At 55.6% G+C, this 25,040-nt stretch overlaps 1 protein-coding gene and 2 non-coding genes across 18 annotated transcripts in view; all 3 read left to right on the forward strand.

Moving 5' to 3' along the window:
- Positions 1 to 25,040, forward strand: part of PRRC2B (proline rich coiled-coil 2B) — an 84,415-nt gene that overhangs the window by 54,244 nt on the left and 5,131 nt on the right. For 5 of the 16 annotated variants that reach the window (XM_024999593.2, XM_024999595.2, XM_024999597.2 and 2 more), the window contains 18 exons: positions 1,738 to 1,933; positions 6,313 to 6,529; positions 7,159 to 9,225; positions 10,501 to 10,697; positions 11,262 to 11,407; positions 11,867 to 12,008; positions 13,485 to 13,567; positions 13,875 to 14,063; positions 14,209 to 14,406; positions 14,968 to 15,054; positions 15,561 to 15,665; positions 15,814 to 16,006; positions 16,774 to 16,880; positions 17,766 to 17,893; positions 18,374 to 18,614; positions 21,128 to 21,304; positions 21,757 to 21,848; positions 24,495 to 24,576. In XM_024999593.2, coding sequence (XP_024855361.1) covers positions 1,738 to 1,933; positions 6,313 to 6,529; positions 7,159 to 9,225; positions 10,501 to 10,697; positions 11,262 to 11,407; positions 11,867 to 12,008; positions 13,485 to 13,567; positions 13,875 to 14,063; positions 14,209 to 14,406; positions 14,968 to 15,054; positions 15,561 to 15,665; positions 15,814 to 16,006; positions 16,774 to 16,880; positions 17,766 to 17,893; positions 18,374 to 18,614; positions 21,128 to 21,304; positions 21,757 to 21,848; positions 24,495 to 24,576 — 4,647 coding nt within the window. Of the gene's footprint in view, positions 1 to 1,737; positions 1,934 to 6,312; positions 6,530 to 7,158; positions 9,226 to 10,500; positions 10,698 to 11,261; positions 11,408 to 11,866; positions 12,009 to 13,484; positions 13,568 to 13,874; positions 14,064 to 14,208; positions 14,407 to 14,967; positions 15,055 to 15,560; positions 15,666 to 15,813; positions 16,007 to 16,773; positions 16,881 to 17,142; positions 17,204 to 17,765; positions 17,894 to 18,373; positions 18,615 to 21,127; positions 21,305 to 21,756; positions 21,849 to 24,494; positions 24,577 to 25,040 lie in introns of those variants that run through there. The other 11 variants (XM_024999598.2, XM_024999599.2, XM_024999600.2 and 8 more) reach the window with 9 other exon arrangements.
- LOC112448913 (small nucleolar RNA SNORD62) lies at positions 16,485 to 16,570 on the forward strand. The gene has a single exon (XR_003037373.1). It is a non-coding gene; the product is annotated as a small nucleolar RNA SNORD62 (small nucleolar RNA).
- LOC112448912 (small nucleolar RNA SNORD62) lies at positions 20,487 to 20,572 on the forward strand. Its single transcript, XR_003037372.1, has one exon. It is a non-coding gene; the product is annotated as a small nucleolar RNA SNORD62 (small nucleolar RNA).

The raw sequence follows: 25,040 nt of genomic DNA on the forward strand, positions 1-25,040 counted from the left end.
CTGTGCTGAGTCTTCGTGGTGGCATGTCAGCTTCTCTGGTTGCAGAGTATGGGCTTAGGTGCCCTGTTGCATATGGGATCTTAGTTCCCTGACCAGGGATCAAATCTGTGTCCCCTGCATTGAAAGGTGGATTCTTAACCACTGGGCCCCCAGGGAAGTCTGGTAAATTATTGTTAGTAATCGAAAATGTTCCAAAATGCGGGTGCCCTGGGGAAACAGATCAAATTTTACACCTTTACCCAGAAGTTTTTTAAAGTTGCCTTTACAACCTTCACCCCAGACCCTGTTTCCCTTGGGCTCCTAGGAAGCATTCCAGAAGCCCACCGTGGCCTGTGTTCTAGACAGTTAGGTACATTCATTGTGCTGTTGTAGTTTTGTACTGTGAGCAGGCACCATGCAGTGACTCCTGGGCTTGGTGAAGATTTACTGCCCACTGGAGAGATCTCTGGAGTCACTCCAGCCAGACACAGTTGTAACAGCTGCTCTAGGGAAGTCTTCTGGGGAGGGTGGGGATGGGCAGTGACAGGTAAATCCTTCCTGAAGAGCAGGAGAAAGCCTGAATGTGCCAGAGTAGCCTGAGGGAGTCTGGCAAATGGACTGTCTGGTCAGCTTCCCTGGGGACCTGGGGTTTAGACAGGAGGAGGAGCTGTGGGCAGAGCCCTAGAGAGCTCCGCTTACTGAGTGCCGAGTGCTCCTAAGAGGTGCTGGGAGCACCGGCGAGCCATCCGGGGAACCCAGCCCAGGCTGGAGTTGAGCCTGCTGGCTGGTGGGATAGGGCATGCTGGGTCAGCTGTCCCACTTGTTTGACTGTATCTGTGTCTGGCCAGGATGCTGGTTTGGGGTCCGCTTGTGAGGAAAGCCCCGGGGCTCACTGGTGCTGTGGAGCAGGTCTGAAATGAACCCTCACTGGGTCTAGGTCCTTGATTTTTAACACTCTTTTGATGTGTTAGTTCGTTCATGCAGTGAACTCTGATGGCAGAGGTGAGTGGACTGCAGTGAACTCGGCATGTGATGCCCTGATAGAGGGGAGGGGGGCAACCGCAGGAGAAACAGCAGTGCTGTGAGAGCCGAGAGCGGGGCGCCTGCCCTTCCTTGGAGCTTGTGGCAGGCTTCCCGGGGGCGTGCTCTTTAAGCTGAAGCCTGAAGGAGGCTGTGGGTGAACAGGTGTGGGGCCCAGGGAACAGATGGCCCAGCGTGTTTCCAAGGCCTGAAGCAGGCAGGCAGGCAGGTGTGTGGACTGGAGGCTGGGGCAGTAGTGGGAGGTGATGCTGGAGAGGCAGATGGGTCAAGACCCTATAGATCCCATGTAGCCCCAGGGATCCCAGCTGTTAGATGGAGAACTGTGGAGAACCCAGGAGGACTCTGGCCGTGATCTGGGTATCGGAGTGTGGAGAATGAATTGAAGGGACAGTGGGGGCTGGGGATGGGGAGGAGCATTGGGGAGAGGTGCTCTGGGAGGTGTGCTGGTCACGTGTCAGCTCCAGGAGAGCCTTTGATCTGCGTGAGCACCCAAGCTACCGTGTGTAGTGGAGGAGCCCAAGGGCCCTGTGTGACGACGGGATGACTGTGCATCCGTCCTGGGAGAGGGCCTGGGCCTGAACGTGGTCATGCGTACACTGGGGCCTGCCCTCTCCGGTCTTCTGTCTGGGTGGGTTTTCCCTGGAAGCGTGTGTATGCGGGCATGCGCAGCCTGTCTGCTCCGTGGCACCTGTGCAGCCAGGTCTCTGTCTCTGCCAGGAGCAGCTGTACAAGATGCAGCACTGGCAGCCGGTGTACCCTCCGCCGTCCCACCCGCAGCGCACCTTCTACCCGCACCACCCCCAGATGCTGGGCTTCGACCCCAGGTGGATGATGATGCCCTCCTACATGGACCCACGGATCCCGCCCACTCGGACCCCAGTGGATTTCTACCCCTCGGCCCTGCATCCCTCAGGTAAGCACCAAGGTGCAGTGAAGGCCAGGGTATGTGGTGTGGGCAAGGGCGTTGCCTTGGGAGGTAGACAGACCCCACCTGGATTCCAGTCTGGCCTCTGTGCAAGTCACATATCCAGTCTGAGTTATAACCTCCTTGTTTGCAAAATGAGGGTGTAATAGTACCTCCTACAAAGAATTGTTAGGAAGAGACTAAGATTATGAATCATAAATTGTCTTTGTTAATTTTCATATCTCTGCTCCATTCTTGAGTGTTCTTTATGTTCTCTCTTTTCCTTGATTAGTCTTTCCCAAGGTTTGTCAAATGCCATTTTTTTAATGCCATTTTTTAAAAAGTATCTTTTGAGGTTCTTAATTCCTGTCTTTTATTTGGTTTTTATTTCATTAATTTCTGTCCCCCCCATTATTTCCACTGAAATTATTTTGTTCTTTTTCCAATTATGTTGGATGCTTAATTAGATCACTAGTTCCTGAGTTTTCTGATGTATTTACGTCTCACCTGAGTTTATGAGCCATTGAGTTTTAAAATAACATTTTTATTACTGTACAGTTTTAAATATTAGTCTGATTTTGAGTGATTTTTAATGGTATATTGTAAAATTTCCAAATACAGAGTTTTAATATCATCCATATGTTGTTAATTTCTACTGTGGCTGCCTTTTGGTCATATATCATGGTCTGTATGATATAGACCAGCAGTCAAAATTTTTTTCCATTAATACCAGATAATAAATATTTTAGTCTTTGAACTGCTACTCCAGTTTTGCTGTTGTAGAACAAAAACAGCTATAGACAATAGTAAGTGAATGGGTGTGGTTGCTTTTCAGTAAAACTTTATTTTTAACAAGTGGCAGATCAAACTTCACTCAGGGGCTTGAAAAGAAGTATTCTCCTATTGGACATGGTCCATTCAAGTGTGCTTGCTGACTGTGCTGTATGAATATCTATCATCACAGTCTTTTTACCCCTTTGATCAGTTTCTAGAGGTGTGTGAACATTTTCCACCGTGATTGTGGATTTATCAAATCTTGTAAATGTGTCAGTTTTTGGTTTACCTATCTGGAAGCATGTAGGCTTGGGGTGACTGCATCCTGTTTCTTGTATTTTCGCATCGCACCTTTGTTTCTTGTGTTTTCTACCTTTAACAGATCTGATGATAATTTCATTCCAGTTTTCTTTTGATTAGTATTTGTGTGGTATCTTTCTACCCCAACTTTTTATTGTCAGCCTGAGCCCTTTGTGGAGGAGAATATCTTTGTATGTTTAAGATGTGTCTGGTTTTACCCACATTGAGTGGGTAAAACTGTGACTGTAGTTACCAAAGTTGTTCCCTTTAGATTGGGGGCATAGGTGTCAAGTTTTCCGATTCCTTTTGTTTTCCTTCTGCATTCTGTTTCTACTGTGAGTGGTTAGGTTAAATTCTAACACGCACCCTTGACTTAACAAAGGCTAATCAGATTACCCTGAACCTGAGCTCTAATTCAGGAGTCTTTTAATTTTTCCCTGGAATTTTAATTCTTCCCTTGTTTTGATGCTTGCGAAATTATTATCTTTGTTGTTTTATTCAATCTATGCTTGTTCAGATCTGTCTATATGTTTACTAGTGTCTTTGCTGCTTATCCTTCCATCTGAGCTCCATTTATTTTTTCAGAACATACATTTTGTCAAGGCCTCTACGAAAGTTTTTTGGCGATACATATTCTTCACATGGGGCTTCCCAGGTGGCACTAGTGGTAGAGAATTTGCCTGCCAGTGCAGGAGACATGGGTTCCAAACCTGGGTCTAGAAGATCCCCTGGAAGAGAAAATGGTACCCCACCTCAGTATTCTTGCCTGTGAAATCCCATAGACAGAGGAACCTGACTGGCTACAGTCCATGGGTTACAAAGAGTTCAACACAACTGAGCACTATTTTTCATCTATGGCAGCCTTTCTCTTAAACGATAGTGTAGCTGGGTATAGAACTCTAAGTTTGCAGTTACTTTCTTTTAGGACTGTGAAGATAGTATTCCTTTTCTTCTGGCTCCTGTGTCTGGTTTGTGTTGCTTTAAGATCTCTTTGTCTTTGGTCTCCTGTAGTTCTTTCTCAAAATGCTGTGTCTAGGTATATATCTATATCTATCCTTACTTTATTCTACTTAAAACTCATAGTGCTCAAATCTAAGGTTGTATTGCTTTCATCACTTCTGGGAGTTTCTCTTCTAATTATCATGTTAACTATTTGCCTTTTTTCATTCTTTGTATCCTTTCTTCCTATGTCACCCACTTAGATTATTTGTACTGATTGTGCTGTACAAATGCCTGCATCATCATGATTCTTCTCACTTTGCCTCCAGGTCTCCTGAATACATGAGAGCTGATTTTTGTGGTACCTTCTGGGAAAATGCTTAGAATTATTCTCTAATTCCTTGTTCTCTCCAGCTGTGCCTAATCTGCTGTTTTTATTTTTTACTGTCCAGTGGGTTTTTAATTTCATGACTATTTTTATCACTAGACTTTTTCTCTCAAATCTTTTTTTTTTCTTGTGTCTTATATTTTTTGTGAGTTTTCAATTCCTTCTTATTTGCTTTTAATCATATAAACCGTAATTCTCTGGTGTTTAGCATTTTGATCTGTTTTCTGAAGTTCTTAGGGACGGTGCATGATCCTGTGGACTTGCTGTGGACTTGTCGTGGTGGAATGCTTTCCCGGCAATGTTCTGGGAGTTTTGACTCATAAGTTCATTTCCAGCAGAGCTATTCTTACCTTGGGGATTTGGTGCAGCTTGATTTGAGAGTGTATCCCTCCAGGGTGGCTCTGTGTTTTCATCTGCCAGCCTAGAAATACCTTTATTGTAACTCAGGAAGTTTTTGGAGAATTCTAGGGGTGTAAATCTGAACTCCACTCTACTACCCCCAAGCCTGTGTGAAAGCTGGCATGTGGCCATGAATTCCTCACTGGGGACTGTTTTCCTTGACTTGACCCTGGCCGGGTCACTAGCTCAGTCATCTCCCTGTCCTAAAGAGTGTGAGGTTTTTCTGGTCTGCCTTGTAATTGAATGCATAGCCCTTTGAGGGTCTTTGTGTAAGCAGCACCTCAGCTGTAACTCTCTGCCTTGTGCAGAGAAGCCCCATCTCTTGTTGGGGGGTGAGGGGGTGGTATTTAGGAGCACAGCTGTAGGTTACTACATCTGACAGATGTGTCCCTGGGTCCCCTCTCAGGAGCCCTGGCTCGTGCCTCTGGCCCATGGCTCTTGCCCATGGCTGTGGTTTCCGCTCCCTGGGGGTTTCCTGGTTTGGGGGAGCAGAGCTCTGCAAGTGAAATGTGTAACATGTTTTGTGCAGCGTTTTTGTGATAGGAGGTTTCTTCAGGTGATATGAGCTGCCATATTGCCAAAAATAGTTCTGTGTAGTGCTCAGCAGTTCTGCCTACCTTGTGATCAATACTTAGTAAACGGGGTGTAATTTTAGGATTCCAGAGAGGGTCCTTGACCACATGACTCAGACTACCTTTGTGCCGGAGTCGTATATTGGTAACCTTTGGACAAAGCATCCACAGCTGAAAGAAAGTATAAAATCACTAGCCTGATGCAGAATCATTTTCCTGATCAGATTATCTCAGCTTGAAAAATGGGCACAAAAAAAACTGGCCCAGTAATTAGCTTTGTGAAATATTTGAAAAATCAGATCCTCTTTTCTACACAGACTCTGGCCCAATGGGAGGCCTTTAATGTCATCTACAGCATCCCATCTGGTAGAAGTGGACAGAGGGGCCCTAATGAGGGGGTGCCGTCTCCCAGGCTGGTTTGTATCTCATTGGACCAAGATGTCAGCTTATCCCTGTCTCCTCGGGCCAGTTAAGAGTTGAGTGTCATCTGTGTGTCCCCTTCTTCCCTTCCCTGGAGAGAATGTGGATTATCACTATAAGCTCAGGGGCAGAAACAAGCAGAACTGAAATCCAGAGCCCTTTCTGAATCTTGCAGGGTTTGGAAGCAGGCAGACTCTGGCTCCTTGGTGCGTGTAGGCTTCCTGGAGCATAGCCCATCTTCCCTGTGTCTGTGCAGGAGACCCTTGTCATCTCCCGCTGCTGGCTGCCTGGCCCCTTAGCTTTCTGCCGCCAGACATGAGCTCTCTAGTTGGTTGTGTCCTGTTTCCATTTGCCAGTTTTTCATATCCTTCAACATAGGCGCTGTTCATCAGGAACTAAGATTGGACCTCCAGGGTCTTTGAACAGGCCTTTCAGATGGTGTGCCTGTGTGCTTTCAGAGGTTCTGTGATCAGATGACGTGAAGCAGGTGGGATGCTGCATCCGCGTGATAGTCGGGGCAGCTTGTCTCCTCTGGGCCTGTAGGCGACCCATGGCTTGCTGAACGAGGTGACCGATTAGCTGTTTGCCTTCTTCAGGATTGATGAAACCCATAATGCCCCCGGATTCCCTCAGTGGGACTGGCTGTCGCTCTGAGGACCAGAGCTGTGTGCCCCCGCTGCCAGAAAGGAAGGTGACCGCCATTGACCCTGCCCCCGTGTGGAGCCCTGAGGGTTACATGGCGTTGCAGAGCAAGGGCTACTCGCTGCCCCATCCGAAATCCAGCGACAATATGGCCATGGACATGCATGTCAGGTGAGGCGACGCTTGGTCCTGCTGCCCTGCAGCTGAAGGAGGAATCTTGGTCCTCAGTGAGATGGGCTCTGGGAGGAGGCCCTGTCTCAGGAGACACCGCCCTCAGGGAAGGGGCGCCTTGGGAGGGACCAGTGTGCTCTGGGAAAGGAGAGTGAGATGAGGATGGCTGGGTGCTTTCATGTGAGAGGCTCCAATGGTGACTGAAGGCCCAGGAGGAATCCTGGGGTCAGAGGCAAATCCCACAGAACCTTGGGCCAGGGCCACGGGGTGGGGTTGAGCACATGTGTTATGACTCCTTCCTGTGAAAGTAAGGTGAGCTGGCTCTGCCAGCCCAGCACCCCAGACTCTTCTCGGACTTCCCGGCTCCAGCGTGTTTGAACCAGAGGATGCCCAGCTGTTCATGGAGTCCGCCAGCCACTGATCATCACTCTGGACTCCAGGGGCTGCCACCAGCCCATGGCCCAGCATCTTTGAGGCCCATTTAAAGATAGAGCGAATGTTCGTGCCTATGTTTTTTTCTTTTCCTTTTTAAAAAAAAAAAAAAAATTTTTTTTTTTAAACTGTGTTCAGCGTGGAAACCAGGAACCAGGCTCCAATCACATTGACTGATTTTTCTGGTTCCTTTTCAGGAGTGAAAGCTCTTACTCTGCCTCCCCCGGAAGGTCAGGGGGCGTGAGTGCCCAGCGCGAGCTCCTTGAGGAGAGAGGGCAGGAGTACTTGAGCGCTTCTGACAAGAAGGCCCCAGCAGACTGTGACTCCCGTGTCTCCTCTCAGAGAGTAGGCCAGGAGCTTTTGTTTCCACCCCAAGAAAATGGGCAGGAAGCAGGCACTCCTGGGAGTCACACCCCAAACCTCAGGTGCTCCCCACTGGAGCCCGACTTTGCCCCCACGGAGAAAAAGCTCGAGTATGGTGACTGGGATGTGAACCACCAGTCAAAGGTTGCCAACCCAGACGCTGCGGTTGAGAAGGAGGTACCGCGGGAGGAGCCACCCTTCAGCGTCTCCTCCTGGGAGAAGGAAGGGAGCCCGAGCAAGCCGCCGGCTCTGGAGCCCGAGTGGACGCCAGAAGCCCGGGGCACTGGCAGCCAGCACCCGGAGCAGACCAGCAGGACCCGTAGGTCCGGCCCCATCAAGAAACCTGTCCTGAAGGCCCTCAAGGTGGAGGACAAGGAGAAGGAGCTCGAGAAAGTAAAGCCGGAGCTGGCAGAGGGCAGCACCCGCCTGGCCCGGGAGCCAGGGCCTGTCCATGAAGTGGCTGAGGACGAGGACCAAGAGAACGACCCCGCACTGGCCAATGCGGCCCCGGCCACCTCGGAGGACCAGGGCTTAGCCCGTGCCAGCTTGGGCCGTGAGGCCAGCCGTCCTGAGGAGGACAACAAGCCGGATGGGGCCCCGGAGGCCAGACCCTCCAGGGAGGCCAGCCACACACCCCCGACCAAGAGGAATAACTGGATCTTTATTGATGAGGAGCAAGCCTTTGGGGGCCGGGGGCCAGCCCGGGGCCGAGGCCGCGGGTTCCGAGAGTTCACCTTCCGCGGGCGGCCCACCGGTAGTGGCCTGTGTGGCGGGGGCGTCCTTGGGGCACGCGGCCTCTACAGCGGCAGCCAGAGGAGTAGCCGGGGCCGGGGGCCGCGGGAGTTTGGGCCGCCGGATGACTTCCCCCGGGCCAAGCCCCGGCGGAGGATTGCCAGTGAGACCCACAGCGAGGGCTCTGAGTATGAGGAGCTCCCCAAGCGGCGGCGGCAGCGAGGCACTGAGCCTGGGGATGAGGGTGCGCTCCCGGAGCGGGAGGAGGCCACGGGAAGGAAGGGCGACTTCAGGGAGTCCTGGCGGTCCGGCAGGATGCACCCTGAGGACCATGGTGGGCCTGAGGCCAAGAACCGAGGTCCCCGGGCCTTCGGGCGTGCCCTGCCCCCGCGTCTGAGCAACTGTGCATATGGCCGGAGAACCTTCGCGGCCAAGGAGGTGGCCCCTTGGCCCAGCCGGGGTCCTGGCGCCTCCTGGCAGGAGTCTGGCGCCTCTGACGCATGTGGAGCCCGGCGGCCCTTAGACAGAGACTACATCCCAGACGCCTACAGACGCCCCGACGCCTTGGGCTCCCGGGGCTTCGAGGATGGCCGCCTGGAGGACCGGAGGGCCTTCTTCCAAGATGACCACGCCGCAGAGTCCGAAAACGCAGAGAACCGGCCCTTCCGGCGAAGGCGGCCTCCGCGCCAGGACAAGCCGCCCCGCTTCCGGCGCCTCCGGCAGGAACGGGAGGCCCTGGGCCTGTGGGGGCCGGAGGACGAGCCACCTCTGGCAGCCGGCCAGTGGCCAGGCCGTCCTAGACCCTGCCCCGGGGACAGGAGCAGCGCCTCAGGCCGCAGGTCCCCTGAGCTCGCCTATCAGAACTCCTCCGACCACGCCAACGAGGAGTGGGAGACGGCCTCCGAGAGCAGTGACTTCAGCGAGAGGCGGGAGCGGCGGGCCGGCTCCGAGCTGGACCCCCAGGCTGATGGCAGCCCCTCTGGGGTGAGCGCAGGCGAGAAGAAGGAGCTGGCCAAGCGGAGCTTCTCGGGCCAGAGACCCCTGGTGGACAGGCAGAGCCGGAAGCTGGAGCCGGGAGGGTTTGGGGAGAAGTCTGTTAGGCCAGGTGGCGGTGACACTTCTCCCCGCTATGAGAGTCATCAGAACGGGACGCCTCTGAAAGCCAAAAGGTAAACCAGAAGCAGAGTCCCGGGTTCTTTTTTATTGTTATGCTTCTGTTAGCCGGTGTTTCCGGCAGCACCTCACGCATGCTGTCCCGCCGTATGTCAGGGCCCCGACTCCTTCCCCCTCGTTGTGTTCCAGGGTGACTGCCAGGGTGTGTGAGCACCTCCGTCATTGGCTCTCACCCTGCTGTCTGCTTCTCTTGTGCTGTGTTGTTGTTGCTTCAGAACCAAGACTAGAGGCCCCATCCAGTAGTCCCCTGCAGTGGCTGTCCCAGTACCACTCCATGGTTCAATCTCCTTATGTTTCCTTGGAGTCCACCCAAGGGGCCACCAGCACAGGGTTGGGATCACTCCCTGTGTGTGGCACCTGGTGAGCACTGGTCTGTTCCCCAGACTCCTCGGCCCCCGAGTGTGTGCCAGGCAGTTTCTTCGCTGGGGCACTGCTGGCCTCCTGGCCCTGCAGAGAGATCTTCCCTGAGTGCCTTTGCTTTTCCACAAAAGACAAGCAACCCTATCCCAGGGATTACCCCCCACACTTGATGATAGCCAGGTAGCAAGCAGGGGCTGTGAGTGACTCCCAAGGCCCAAAGGGCACCTCTCCGGACTCGGAGGCGTTGGGGTGGGTATCCTGTGCTCAGTGTCTGCTTGCTGCCCACAGCTGGCCTGGGATCAGGGTAGGGGCAGAGCCTGTGCAACCTGCATCCCTGATGTGGCTCCGGCTCCGCCCAGGTGCCAAGGAAGACAATTATCCCGCCTCCCGGCCGCCTCAAGAGTTCAGGGCACATAGGCTTGGCCTGTAGTTCACTCGTATCTCTGAACAAGGCGCCACAGGAGAATGTGGATTCTTGTCAGTGTGGGTCTAGAGGAGCTTTCTAGGCCCCAGATGCCAAGACCTGGCTTTCCTTCTGGTTTCTGCCCCAGAGGACTGGCAGTGGAGCGAGGCCTGGGCTCCCTCTGCAGCCCAGTTCTAAGCCTTGCCCCTTATCTCTTTTCTGGAGCCCTACAGGGTATGGTAGGCAAAGGGAAAGGACAGGAGTACTAGCTGGGGGAGGGGGTGAGCACAGAGCAGCTTTCCCAGGTGCTTTGCTGGAGCAGTGGTCTGGGGCAGCCTCCCCACGGGCTCGCGACAGCGTGTAACCAGCCACCCCTTCTGCTGGGTCGAGGGGACAGCAGGAGGAAATGACGGGAGATGAGGGCTGAGCTTGGTTGTGTGCTGGGCATGTATGTGGTTTCTCCTTCTTGGGCCACTTCTGAGCTGATGAGATCCTCCTTCCTCTCTAGGTCCCCAGACGAGGCCTTGCCTGGAGGTCTTGGCTGCGGCAGTGGGAGCGGCCATTACACGCTGGAGCGGGCAGCCCATGCTGCCTCTGACGTCACCGAAGCCTCCTGTGAGAAGGTAGAGAAGGAGGCCAAGCTGGCCGCCCAGAGGTCAGGCGAGCAGGGAGAGACCATGAAACCATTTGACCTGAACTACGGACGTGAGTGTCAGCTCACATCTTCAGGGGAAGAAGGATCCAGGCAAAATGGCAGGGGGATGGGTCATGGCCACCACCATGGGTTGCTGAGTTTGCCCTTTCACTGAATATCTTAGGTTCTGGGCACGTACTGGGTTAAGAGCAAAACAGGAGGGATTCCTGCCCTCGTGTTGCTCACAGCCCTGCTGCACTCCTGTAACAGCCCTGCAGCGTCTGTTTTAAAAATGGGAAGCTGAGCCCCAGAGAAGCTGAGTGGTTTGTCTAGGGTCACACAGCTGGTTAGGAGTGGAGCTGGGACTTAGGTGTGTGTGTCTCTGAGGTCTGTTTTCTTAACTGTGACCTGTTTGGTTTGAGATAACAGTGCATTGCAGGGTTGTGAGAAGGGTGTAGAAATCCTCACTGGGTTTCCTAGACCCTGGTAATGGTGAATATGCTGAGGCCCAAGCCAGCTAAGCGCCTGGCCTTTTGAGCTGACTCAGTGCTTAGTTATCAGGTGTCCGTAGGGTTTGGTTATCCTTAGCTTTCAGTAAATGGAACCATTGCCCTTCCTTGTGAATCTTGGTTCAGACGCCATCATTGAAAATTGCGGATCCAGCCCTGGGGAGGAGAGTGAGGTGGGCTCTCTGGTGGGCGAAGGCTTCATTGAGGTCCTGACCAAGAAGCAGCGCCGCCTGCTGGAGGAGGAGAGGAGAAAGAAGGAGCAAGCCGTGCAGGTACGGGACGCGCTGTGACGCAGGGACACCTGTAGCCTATGGCGGCAGAGTGTTCTGAATTCGGCCCGGGCTGGGAGAGGAAGAAGGGCATACTTGTAAGCAGGCACTGCCTCCCAGGGCCCACTGTCGCTGTGCCCGTGGGGTAGATGGTGTGATTTCCCTGCTCTCAGAGGGTAACTGATCCTTGGTGACACCAGCTGAAATGGGCTGAGCAGGACCTCTGTCAGCTCCTGAATCCAGCCTGCTCCTACTGTGATCTCAGGTCTCAGCCCACTGGGCACTTGCAGGTGTGGTGTCGTCAGCACTGCAGTTCCCGCGTGGTTGAGGTCTTAACCGACGGTTGGTGAATCTCTGGAGCAGTTTCCGGGTGTGGTTTTGGAGCCCACGGTCGTCTTCCGGGGGGGACTCATTTTTCAGGTCTGCCATCGAGGCTGGACCCTATCACCCTCTTCTCCGTAGGTTCCTGTCAAAGGCCGAAGTCTCTCCTCTCGAATTCCTCCTCGGTTTGCAAAGAAGCAGAACAACCTGTGCCTGGAGCAGGGTGATGGGCCTGTGCCCGGCAGCAGCCTGGGCACCGAGATCTGGGAGAGCGGCAGCCAGGGTAGGAGCTTGTGTTTGGACCCCGAGGCTCGGGCCGCCTCCCAGGCTTGGGGCCCTTCTCAGGGAGGATTCTGCCCTGGGGCCACGAGCACAGGCACAGCACTGACTGTCTCCTGGCTTCCTCTGCCGAGTCTGCGGTAAAGCCTTCTGAGCACCACGTGCCACTGCAGCCTCTGAGCAGATGTAAGAGTCTCCCTGCCTGAAGCATGGTGGCGAGCAGAGCATTCTGCATCCAGTGACGGGAGTGGGCCCCACCTCGCCTGGCTGAGGTCGCCCGGGAGTTGGTTTGACTGTTGCCCATGTCAGTTATCCTTCCTTCTTACTTGAGGGAGAGCAGTAGACAACTATTTGGAGAACAGGAGTCCATAGCTTTCCCATCCGTGCTGTGTGCCCTTTCCTTGCCAGAAGGAGGTTTCTGTCAACTCCTCCCCAAATGCTGTCTTAGACTTGAAACCAGACTAGGGTGGCCCTTAATTTATAGAAAATCTGTTTCCCTGAAGTTAAAAGAATTTCCTATCCAGTGGTATTTTTCTGGTAATCTTTCATTTTAAAATACAAAACCATATAAGCAGATTGTTCTTGAGTTCCTGCTCTGGGCAAGGCCCTGCAGGCCGGGCAGCGGGAACTGGTGGGATCACCATTGCTAGCTCTTTATTCAGAGCAGCCAAGGCTTCCAGAGCCACGTGACAGACACCCAAGAGCCTGGGTTCTGAGCCTGATGCTCTTAATTTTACCACACGGCCTGTCGTCATGCTTGATTAAAACCTTGAGTGTAACACATTTCCACGTAATAATGGGAAATTGTCAACTCTGACTGAAAGTAAAATAGCCTTTTAGTAAATTTTGGTATCAGTCAGTTTGGTTTTGTGAGAGTGGTGGGTGTCGCAGCGTAAATGTCCAAAAACACGTACCTCCCAGGTTGGTCAAGCAGGGCGGACCAACTCAGGTCGCCCTTGGCTATCAAGGCTTTCCCTCCTGGCTTGTGCAGTGTCTTGTGGTTGCTCAGACCAGGGATGTGTGGATGGCTTCAGAAGGGCCCTGGGTCTTGGGAAAGAGCTTGGGAGGTTTTGTGCACACAGACAGGATCTGTGACTTTTGTTGGATTCTTAAGAATGATTGAGCTAACAACAGTTGAGTAATAATCAGCTTGACTCGTTCAAAGACTTGTAGAGAGATGCCAATTTGTAGAAATAAATAGTTGGCTTTTGTGAAAAAAGCTTTACCACAGCAGAGGTAGTGATACAGAGTTCTAATCCCTATGAGTGAGAAGTTGCTGGTGTGTTTACCTGGAGCTCATCGTCCATGAAATCTCGGGAACCTCGTTTATGGAGATGTTTCTGGGGATGTTGGGAAGTTGAGTGAAGGTGTCAGACTGAGGAGGGAGGTGGCTTGGAGAGTTTGTGTGCGCTGCCTGTGGTCGTGTTTCTGGCTTGGTGGTCCCTCTTTGATGTCCTGACTCTGTCTTCCTCCTCGGCAGCCCTCCCCCTTCAGGCCTCGACCAGTGACTCCTGGACCAAAGCTGCCACTGCCTTCACCAGCGCTGAGCCTGGCTCTGCTGAGGTGAGTGGCCCCCAGGCACCAAGCGTGTGCTCACAGTCCAGGGCCGTCACAGCCTCCCGCCCAGGCTCTCCCTGGCCAGGCAGTGAGCCTGGCCCATTGCTGGTCTCCAGTCTTGCTTTCAGGTGTGTGGGAGGGAGAAAGAGGGGATGGCAAGGGAGTACCCACCCTGGGTCCTCGGCGTCTGGCCATGCTTACAGTGCAGGGGCCCACATGTACCGGAGATCACGGGCTTGGGCCAGGAGACACGTCATGCCCCAGGTCTCACTCTGCGGGACTCAGGTGCTGACTGGCCATGTGTCCTGCACAGCAGGGCTTTAAGAGCAGCCAGGGAGACAGCGGTGTTGACCTGAGCGCCGAGTCCCGAGAGTCCTCAGCGACCTCCTCGCAGCGCAGCTCTCCATATGGCACCCTGAAGCCCGAGGAGGCAAGCGGGCCCGGCCTGGAGCCCAAGGCCGATGGCCACAAGGAGCAGACTCAAAAGCAGTCAGAGCCAAAGGTAACCTGGAGCCTGGCTCTCAGGGGCCAGGCTAGGCAGAAGGGCTGGTGTCTTTTGTTTTCTTTTCCGGCTCTCGGTTCCTTGGAAGCTAGAGGTCAGGGTCACTCCAGGCTCCGTGTCTCAGCCTCTTTGCTTTTCTGTCAAGGATTCAGAACAAGGCTCAGGACAGAGCAAGGAGCACAGACCAGGACCCATTGGCAATGAGCGCTCTCTGAAAAACAGAAAGGGCTCCGAGGGGGCTGAACGGCTGCAGGGGGCTGTGGTTCCCCCTGTTAACGGGGTGGAGATTCACGTGGACTCTGTGCTGCCGGTGCCACCCATTGAATTTGGAGTCAATCCGAAGGTGAGGCTTGAAGTGTTTCTTATACCCGCCTCCCCAACCCCCGTTTTTGGTGCTTGGAGAGGAAGGAGGGGCCTTTCCTGGAGGAGCAGGGTGGTAGGTGCTGGCAGCACTCCAAGGGATGTTGTGGGGTGGCAGCGTGGGTGAAGAGCTGCGTGGGCTGGTCCCGTCTCCCTGCCAATGCCAGGCAGGCTCTCAGACCACGCAGGAAGCCAGGCAGAGAAGGGGATGGCCGCCTTGCTTGGGGGCTGTCGGGGAACAGCTGGCTGTTCTGTTCACGTGGTGAATACTGCTTATTTATTTCTGTGGCTGTGCTAGGTCTTAGTTGCATCACATGGAGTCTTTGATCTTCGTTGTGGCACATGGGCTCTAGTTCCCTGACCAGGGACTGAATCCGGGACCCCTGCATTGGGATCCCAGAGTCTTAGCCCCTGGACCACCAGGGGAGTCCCGTACTGGGTGTTTTGAGTTGCTGAGGCTATGGGTCTACTTCATGTGTGTCTCTGCCAGAAGGTGAGCCAAGGTGATTTCTGTGGGCTTTATTCCCCCTTTTTTTTCCCCTAGGACTCTGATTTCAGCTTGCAGCCTGGCTCTGCCTCTGGTCCTGCGGGGAATCCAGTTGTCAAGCTTCAGGACGCATTGGCCAGTAACGTAAGTCTATGCTTCTCCCACCTAGCTCGGTTTGTGTCTTGGTGCCGTTTCTAGTTACACGCCCGTGGCAAGTTGTTCCATGCCCTGGTTTTGTGAACTTAAAGTGGAGTGGTGTCACTCCTAAGGTCTAGTGTATTTGGCACTTTGTGATTCCAACCTTTCCCGGTTCCACGGTCACACACGTTTGAGAATGCTGTGGTAAATAAACAAGTTTCTTTACTCTTCAGTTTCTCAGAAATCCTGTGACCTGCAGGTGGGTGGTGGGCACGGCAGGAAGTGGGTCTAGCGCTGTATTTCTGACCATATTTCTAGGGCCTCTTTTCACGGTTTGGGGGAAGGGGCTGAGACAGGAACTGGGACCCCCATGCCGTGCAGTGTGGCCTGCGTGCAGGCCGCCAGCCGGGCTTCTGTTGCCGAAACATGGCAGCCCTGCTGGAAGGCTGGGTCCAGGCAGGAGGGGTGTGGCTCCCCCACCTGCAGGGGTCCCACCGTGTTCTTCCCTCCAGGCCGGGCTGGCCCCCAGCATCCCCATCCTGCGGCGGGACCACCACATCCAGAGGGCCATCGGCCTCTCCCACATGTCCTTCCCTACCGCCGACCTCACTCTGAAGGTAACTCGGGGCCCAGCTTGTGAGGGGGCAAGAGCAAGCAGACCCCACCCCAGCACACCCCCTCCCCGCACCCCAGGGCTTAGCTTTGTGCCGCCCCCTGCCTTCCGGGTGGTAACTTCCATCTCCCCCCACCTTCTTGCTTCCAAAGATGGAGTCTGCGCGCAAGGCTTGGGAAAACTCGCCCAGCTTGCCGGAGCAGAGCTCGCCAGGAGGCGCCGGCTCAGGCCTGCAGCCCCCATCCTCCGGGGGAACCTCCAGCGGGGTCAGCTATAGCTCCTTTGGCGGCGTCTCCATGCCCCCCGTGCCAGTGGCCTCGGTCGCACCTTCTGCATCCCTTCCAGGTACCTCTCCCCTGGTCCAGCTCAGGGATGCTTCTCCATCCCCTCGAGGGAAACACAGGGTTCGTAGCCCTGAGCACGGCCCCGCCTTGACCTAAGGAGTGTGTTCCCGGCTGGGGGCCACGGGTTCCTGTGTGCTCTGGTCTCTGGCACTTGTTGCTCTTGGCTTCCAACCTTGGGAGGCGACAGGACTCTGTGACCTCGGCAGGGCTCTCTCACCTCCTGGAGAGAGGCCCCAGCAGAGAGACTGTCGCAGGAACAGCTGTCTGAGCCTTTCCCCCTCCTCTGTGAAATAGCACAGGGTCGTGATGGCCAGGTGTGGGGTCACCATGCTGATGAGATGAGCTCATACCTGGGAAGGGTTTTGTATCAGCTGAGCCTCAATAAGTGGGAGCCAGTTTTACCCCAGTTGTCGCTGTCCTTGTCACAGCGTCAGTGCCCGAAGGAGCCCGTGGGGATTCAGGGGGCCCAGCTGCCAGCGTCTCAGTGATGCGATTCCAATAGATCCTTCTGACCCTCCACTGTGGACTCAATAGCAGGGAGATGAAGAGGAACGCGACTGAGAGACCATGGCAGCCTCCTTTACGACCGAGCCCTTCCTGGGTGTGCGGGGCGGTGGGCGAGAAGGGAGGCCGGCTGCAGTGGCCCCTTCCCCAGGCTGCACAGGCGCCCAGGGCCAGCTCTGCCACGTTCCCTCCCCCACTGCTTCGCGGGACCTTCTGGGACAGTGAGACTTGATCCTGTTCCCCTGCCTCGAATTCTGTTTCCAGGCAGCCACCTGCCACCTCTCTACCTGGATGGCCATGTGTTTGCAAGTCAGCCCCGACTGGTTCCTCAGACCATACCTCAGCAGCAGAGTTTCCAACAGGTGATGCCGGTGAGACAGGCGACCCAGGGGCATGGGGGAGGGCGCAGCACGGGGCGTGATTGGCTGCTTCACGTGCCCGTTCACGGCCTGTCTCGTGTTCTGCACCCTCACGTTACAGCAGCCAGGCATTGTTTACTGAGTGAGCACGTGAGAGCCGAGGAGGAGGGACAGAGCCGAGTGCTCTGGACCACTTAGCTTTCCTTTCCTGACGCTCTCCTTCCTGCACCCTAGCCGGGGAATTCACTGAAATGGAATTCTCTTTGGTAATCAGGTATCCTTCTGATGAAGAGAAGAAAGGCCTAGACTCCCAGGCATGGATGCGTTAGAAAGAGGTAGTTGTAGAAGTGAGCAGGTGTCTGTGTTCACGCACAGTGGGCACACTGCTGTGCTGCCAGGGGCCGCGTGTGGGAGTGTCCTCCTGAAGCTGGTGCTGGGCCTTCCACGGGGGGTCCTGTGCCTGCAGAAACCAGGGCAAAGCGCCGCCCCAGGGGCAGAGGACATGGCCCGTCCTGGTCTTTTCAGAGCGTATTCTTAAACATGATGTCGTTTGGTTCTGCAAGGTCTCGTAACTGGGTCATACCGCACGTATTTCTCTGTCCGTGGCCTTTTCCAGCCACTGTTTGGTTTCTGAACCTGCCTCTGTTGGTCGTGGAGCTCGGGCTCGTTCGTCCCGCTGTGCAGGGTCTAGCGTAGGGATGGTTGTGCTGGTTTGGGGTTGCTGCCAGTTCTTTGCTCGCTCCCGAGAAGGAAGGAAGCACAGGCAGGCTGTGTTGAGTTCACGTTGAGGGCGGTGTTGGCTGCCCCAGGGAGAAGGACCGGGGTAGGGGTGCCGGTGGCGGGCTGTGAGAAGCAGCTTGCAGGGCAGGGCAGTGACCACCCGCCTCCTGTCTGCAGGCTGCCGCTGCCCAGCAAATCCCAATTTCCCTTCACACGTCTCTACAAGCTCAAGCCCAGCTGGGACTGAGGGGCGGGCTGCCCGTCTCCCAGTCTCAGGAGATCTTCAGCTCCTTACAGCCCTTCAGGTGAGATGCCTAGGTGGGGCTGGTCCCTTGGCCACCGGTTGCTGTGCGCATGTCCGAGCAGGCTGGGAGCTGGGGAGTGAGCTGTGCCGTGGGAGAGGCCGTGGGCCCAGCCTTGTCTTTTGTCCCCGAGTCCTCCTGCCCCCTCCCTGCTCTCCCTCCTCGTTGCCTCCAGCCCGCGCGCTCAGCATGTCTGTCCTGTGCTTTTGGCATCACACAGGTTTTCCTGTGTCTCACACAGCCTGTACGTCTGCTTAATACGGCGATGTTCATACTGGGGTCCCTAGACTAGCAGCAGCTGCAGCGTCTAGGAGCTTGTTGTAAATGCAGGTTCTCAGGCCCCATCCCAGGCTTCTGAGTCAGAAACCCTGGGGCTGAGCCAAGAGCCCGCGTGGGAGCAAGCGCCCTGGGGTCTGAGGTGAACCAGCTGGTGCAGCCGGCCCAGCCGCGTGCCTGACCTGACCGTCTGTCTGGCTTTCGCAGGTCTCAGGTGTACATGCACCCCAGCCTGTCACCGCCCAGCACCATGATCCTCTCCGGAGGCACAGCCTTGAAGGCCCCCTACTCGGCGTTCCCAGGCATGCAGCCCCTGGAGATGGTGAAGCCCCAGTCCGGCTCGCCCTACCAGCCCATGAGTGGGAGCCAGGCCCTGGTCTATGAGGGCCCGCTCAGCCAGGCGGCTGGGCTTGGCGCCTCCCAGATGTTGGACTCCCAGCTCCCGCAGGTCAGGAATTCAGTCATGCCTGCTTCCAGGCCCCAGATCTCTTTTCTTCATGACCATTTTCCCCTGTATCTGCCTCTTGACGCGCCCTGGCTTCCGTGTGGCTTGTGGCTGCTGTGACTGGTGCCTGGGCTCAGGCCCGGGCCGGCTCCTCCACCCACCATGAACAGCCCCGAGACCTGGCTTCTCCTGCAGCCTCTCCCCTTACCCGGGCTCAGGGGTGCTGAGTGTCCTCTCTTGTGCTCACTTATGCTTCTAGACGCTCTAACCCTGGCCGTACCCCCACCCACCATATGCTGCAAGCGCCAGGCGACAGGATCTCTGGTTCCATGTCCTCCTGGCCCCTGGGCACCATTAGACTGTTCTGAGGGTCACTCCCTTCCTTTGGCCCCCGGATCAGTCTTCAGCTCCACTCCCGTGTGGTTCTCAGCAGGGCGGACGTCTCTGTGGATGACCCTCCCGCAGCCTCCTCACCCCCGGGGCTCTGCTCACCAGTCCAGGGTCTGGCCTAGTCCCTGCCCACAGCTGCACCTCTCCGGCTTAAGGGTCCTACCCGGTCACCACCTTGAATTTTTTCACCCCCTCCCTCTAGTGACCAACTACTTCCAATCACTTTTTAACACTGCCTCCTACTTCCCTACTCCTTGAGGGATGGGGTGCACCATGGCTTGTAGGATCTTAGTTCTCTGAACCTGTGTAGTCTGCAGTGGAAGTGTGGGGTCCTAACCACTGGACCACCGGGGAATTCCCCCCTCCTTGTCGTTTGTACTCAGCTTCCCACCCCCACCTCTGTGCTCACCCAGGTTAAACCCTGGTCTGTCTCTGCATGTGGATGGATTCAGGCTAAATAGAGACCCTCCAGACGGCCCTCCACAGACACAGGGTCCTCCCCACCCAACACACAGCCCCCTGCACACACAGTTCCCGTTGGCTGGATTCAGACTGAATACAGATCTCTCCAGACAGCCCCCTGCACTCACACAGGGCCCTCCCCACCCGATGCACAGCCTCCCTGGACGCACAGTTCCTGGTGGTCTTGGTGCCTCGCCTCTTTATTGCCTTCTCCCCCACCTTGATGGTGCCTCCTATGTCCACAAAGAAATGTGAGTCGTAACCAGGGAGAGACCATCTACAAGCTCCCAGAACCACGGTTCTGAAGGCCAGGAGGAGCCCTGGGGCAAGGGCGGCAGCCGTCCTCACCCACCTGGGTGCTGCCCTAGCACGCGTTAGCGCCTGCCACCCTCGGCCGTGAGGGTCTTCCACCCTGCGGCCGCATCCCCAGGCAAACCTGTCTTCCTCTTTCTTCTAAAAAAGGAAACCCTCTAAGGACATTAGCCCACTCCACATTACTGAGCCTAACCTTCTTCATCCTCCTTCTCCTGCCCGGTCAGTAGCATCTGACCTAGGGGTCAGACTCGCTGGGCCGTGGGGACGCTGCCCCTGGTTCTCTGCCCTCCCTGAGGCCCTCCTCCTCCGTCTCCTCTGCCGTTTCCTCCTCGCCTCCCCTGGCAGTAAGTCACTGTGCCTCCTGGGCTCTGTCTAGACCTGTGCTTCTGAGCCTCATCCCAGCTCAGCTCTCCCTGGTTCTGTCTTCAGTCCAGACCTGTCTCTTGGACTTGAACTCAGACCCAGTGAGCTGCCTGCCATTTCTGCTCACAACTCACAGTATCTCAAACTTAAGGGAAACAAACTTCATGTCCAGCAGGGTCATCTTTGGGTTCCTGTTCCCCCCAATCCCCTATTGATGCTTAATCCCATTCCGTCAGGTATACCTCTGAGAAGTATTCAGAGTCTGGGCCTTTCTCGCCCTGTCTACCCTGCTCCCACCCTCACCCCAATCAGGGCTCTACACAGGGTACGTGTGACTGTCACTCGTCTCAGTGATGCGATTCCAATAGATCCTTCTGACCCTCCACTGTGGACTCAATAGCAGGGAGATGAAGAGGAACGTGACTGAGAGACGACATGTGGTGACCCCCAGACCCCGCTCCTGAGGGTCTCCTGACCCACCTCCCTGCTCTCTCACACCTCGTTCCAGCCTTTAGGAGCATTCCCTTGGGCCTGGTGGTCCCCGACTCATCCTGTCATAACAGGCTTCAGAAGGATCCAAAGATGCTGGGAATCCTAAGCCCCAGGCCCTGGTTGTTTTCCAGACCCTTTGGAGGCAAAGCGTAAAGGACTCCTGCCTTTTTGTGCCACAAAAGGGGACACAAAGATACCCTTGCTCTCCCGCTCTCCTCTCTGGGGGATTCGCTGGGTCACTACTTAGGAGGAGGTCTCTGGGCCTCGCTGACCTTTCTCTCCCTCCCCTTGACCCCCGCAGCCAGCCTGTGGTTCTTTTCTCCTGCTCTCCCTAGAGTGTAAAATTAGGTTGATTTCTGCTGTGGTCTGTCAAGAATCTCTCCTGCTGGGGGAGGGCCTTGGTTCCTCGTCTGGAATGAGAGACCCTGGAGTGCAACACGGGCTTGCTCTCGGACGTGCGTGCCATCCTCCTAACTATGCCCCTTGTCCGGCAGCTGACGATGCCCCTGCCTGGCTCCCAGCTGCCTCTGCCCCGGTACGGCTCCGGGCAGCAGCCCCTGCTCCTGCCACAGTCCATCCAGCTGCCCCAGGCGCAGAGCCTGTCAGTCGGGGCCCCCCGCAGGATCCTTGCCCCCGGGTCCCAGCCTTCGGTCCTCAACACCAGCAGAGAGGTGAGGCTCACTCCGTCTTGCTGTGATCCTGGGATGAGGGGCAGGGTAGTCCTGGCCTTGGGGGTCCCTCCTGGTAAGTCAGGAGCCATAGCTGTTGTACAGCGTGGAGGCTCTGGGCCTCACCAGACGGCTGGCTTCCTGCTCTCTGCCAAGTCCTCTCGGTCCCAAGGCAGGAGCTCCTTGCTCACCTGTCACTAACAGCATAGACAGGCCTGGGTGCGTGGATCAGGAGAGCCTTACGGGGCTGCTGCTGAGGTCTGGGGGCCAAAGCCCTTGCCAGCTCCAGGGTTCCACACAGGGCGGCCTCGGGATGGTGCGCAGTCCATCCTCCCCATCTCATGGTACCACCACCCCCACCCTGCAGCCCCGGCTCTGCCCAGGGTGGTGGTGTGGGGGCAGCTGTCCCCAGGGCCCTCCTGTGACTCTGTTGCTTCCCTTCCCGGTATCTCTAGTCCTCTCAGATGGAGATGAAGGGCTTCCACTTTGCCGACAGTAAACAGAATGTTCCTTCAGGAGGCTCCGTGCCGTCACCACAGGCCTACAGGTAAAGCCCATCCTGGGGTTGGGCGCTCACAGTGAGCCCGCAAGGTGCAGCCATGGGCCCCGGGAGAGCAGGGCGCTGAGGTGGGGTCGCCTTTGTCAGCCCACCTGTCACCAGGAAGCTGCAGTGCGGGGATGCAGGAGACTCGGGGCTGGTTCTGCTTTTAATCATTATCATAAACTGTTCTGATGCCAGAGAACTTTGTGGAGAAATAGGGAAAGGAAAGGTTGATGTTACGATAACATCAGGCCCGACCCTGGCTACTGGCAGCCTTCTCACCAGATTCTTCGTAAAAGACTCACTGGCATGGGGGGTGCACACTCTGGAGCGGGGATTCCTCTCCTGGGGCCACGTGTCCCCATGGGTTTCTGACCCACCAGGGCTTGCTGCTCTGGGCTCACAGGCATGAGTGGACCTCCTCTGGATCTGCCTCCACCTCTAGTAAGTGTTCCAGGTCGCTTGCTGGATTCAGAGGGGGCTTGGTGTGTGTGAGCCATGGGCTGAGTTATGGCTGACCCTTGAACGATACAGGGGGTAGGGGTGCTAACCCTCCACGCGGTTGAGAATCAAGTATACCTTCACAGCCGTTCATGCCCACGGTTCCCTATTTGAGGATTCAGCCCACTGTGGGTTGTGTAGTACGTGTATATTGAAAAAAATGTGTGTGTAAGTGGACCCCGTGCAGTTGTTCAAGGGTCAGCAGTTCTTAGTATGTTAGCGTCCAGTTCTGACAGCTTTTGCACCGGCTGGGAAGGCCCCACACTCTGGGGTCTGGCCCAAGGGTTGGCACAGTCAACTCTTGTTAACCGTGGAAGGTTCCTGGAATTCCCTCCTGTTTGCCCGTGAGGAACACAGGTGTGCGTGACCTGCAGGGCCTGTGCGAGGTGACCGCGTAGCTGTGGCTGAGCTCACCCCCCACACAGCCAGCCGCCTGCCCCCTCGACCCGGGGCGTGGAGGCCGGTCGCCCTCCTTCACGTCAGTCCTTTTCCAGATGCAGTTCCTGAGAAAGGGGTTTTTGTCAATTGCCCCCTGATTCATTATCTTTCCTGTTCTTATTTTCACTCTCTTGGCTTGACTTTTTTCCTGTTTGTTGTTTTCAAGCATATTTTTCATACAGGCCAAAACAGGCATATTTTTCATACAGACCTGTAAAAAGTATGTATGGGCAGCAGCAGCAAACAATGAGTTTGGGTAGAAAAAAGGAAGCTTCAGGCACAAACAGATTCCCCTGCTGCCACAGGCAGGTTTTATCCCCGTCTGATTGGAGAGCCTTCCTTGGAGGCAAACCCGGAAAAGCCACGCTCACGTAACCAGAGTCGCTTGTGTCCATTCACTGTTGGCACGGCTGCAGCAGCTTTGTTTTTGGGAGAACACTTAGAAAAGACAAAGTGTAGCTGGTAGCCTTTGTTGTTGTCTTAGTGGGGTTGGGAGAATGGGAGTGGTTTACAGTGCAGTGTTGCCCACGTTTTCTGGAGACAGGGCTTCAGATGCATGCCCTGTCAAAGAAGGGTTCCTTGACCAGATATTTCCGGCGGGGGTGAGCCCAGGAGGGCTTGCTGGGGAGTCAGGGTGCACCTCAGCAGAGAGCCTGCATTCCTCTGGCCCTCAGGGGGTCTTGTTGAGCTCTTCTTATGACCTTTGACCACAGAATCCTTTTACACAAGTTTTTTAGTCACTAAGTGGTGTCCGACTCTGTGGCCCCATGGCCTATAGCCCACCAGGTTCCTCTGTCCATGGGATTTCCTAGGCAAGAATACTGGAGTGGGTTGCTATTTCCTTCTCCAAGGGATGACCCCTCCGTAGGGATCGAGGCCGCACCTCCTGCGTTGGCAGGCGGATGCTTCGCCGCTGAGCCACCAGGGAGGCCCTTTCCCACACAGACCTGACTACTTAACAGCCTTGGAGCTAGTGACTGCCAGTGGGGCACATGTAGAAGGGGCTTACAGTTCCATTACTTTTGGTATCATTCTCTGCTACCTACTGCCCTTCACTTCCCAAATGAAGACTGGAAGGACGCTTGGCACAGCGCATGTGTCAGGCTTTTGGGGGGCGGGGGGCACGCTGTGTAGCTCGCAGGATCTTAGTTCCCCAGCCAGGGGTCGAACCTGGGCCCCAACAGTGTGAGCACCTAGTCCTAACCTCTGGATCACCAAGGAGTTCCCTTCTTTTTAAAGTCTAAACTCCTATTGGAGTTTAAGCTCATTTTTATTTTTTATTTATTTCATCAATTATACATACACATATGTATCTGCCATGGCACTCGGCTTGTGGGATCTTAATTCCCTGACCAAGGATTGAACCCAGATCCATGGCAGTGAAAAGCCGAGTCCTGACCACTGGACACCAGGGAATCCCTTCAGGTGTCAGGTCTTACAGCCCTTTTGTCTGGAGCATCAAGTTGGTCCAGAGCCTCCAAACCTGAGAGACGGTTGGTGACTGTCTGTCCTTTGGTCGGTGTCTGCCCATGGTGGGGACCTGGCCACCGCCCCTCAGGTGCATCCTGTGAACTGGGTTGGAGGTGCCAGGGCCCCGTGGCGACACCCTCGCCCCCCGTGCTCTGGCTGTCTGGGTCTGTATCCTCCGATGGAGGCTTGACTCCGTTTCCGTGGTGACGCGTGTGTTCTCACCCCCTCCTTTGGTTTTTTCAGGCCTAGCTCTGCTAGCCCCAGTGGGAAGCCCTCTGGATCAGCAGTTAACATGGGCTCTGTGCAGGGACACTACGTTCAACAGGTAGAAGATGGCTTTCCAGACCCTCCAGCCCTGGACGCTTAGGCCCGTCTCCAAGTGCCAAAAGAGGAGGGACTGTCCAGCCCGTTTGCGTGCTCCTCTTAGAAAGAGACATGCCCTGGTGCTTAGAGAGTGGGCGCCGGGAGCCCGCGTCCCTCCTGGAGAAGGCGCTTCTCCTTTTGCCGGGCGTCTGGATCCTTCCTTGTTCTGCTGAGAAGGGAGGATGCGGATTCCTCAGAGGAGGTGACGCCGGAAGGGGGACTCTCCCTCCGTAGCAATTGGGCTGTGAAGGCGCTGGGACCCGGTTAGGCCCGGGGGTCAGCTCTAGAAGCCGGGGGTATGCGGGCGCGTATGCGCCTGGCGTGTGTGCCTGTGCGTGCCGGCCTAGTAAGTGCTGTGTCTTGTCCTTGTCTTGGCCGGGTGGGGTCCAGACGGATTGACATTCTCCCGTTTATAACAAGAGGGCT

Source organism: Bos taurus, chromosome 11 (genome assembly GCF_002263795.3).
Source record: "Bos taurus isolate L1 Dominette 01449 registration number 42190680 breed Hereford chromosome 11, ARS-UCD2.0, whole genome shotgun sequence".
NCBI classification, from domain to species: Eukaryota; Metazoa; Chordata; class Mammalia; order Artiodactyla; family Bovidae; genus Bos; species Bos taurus.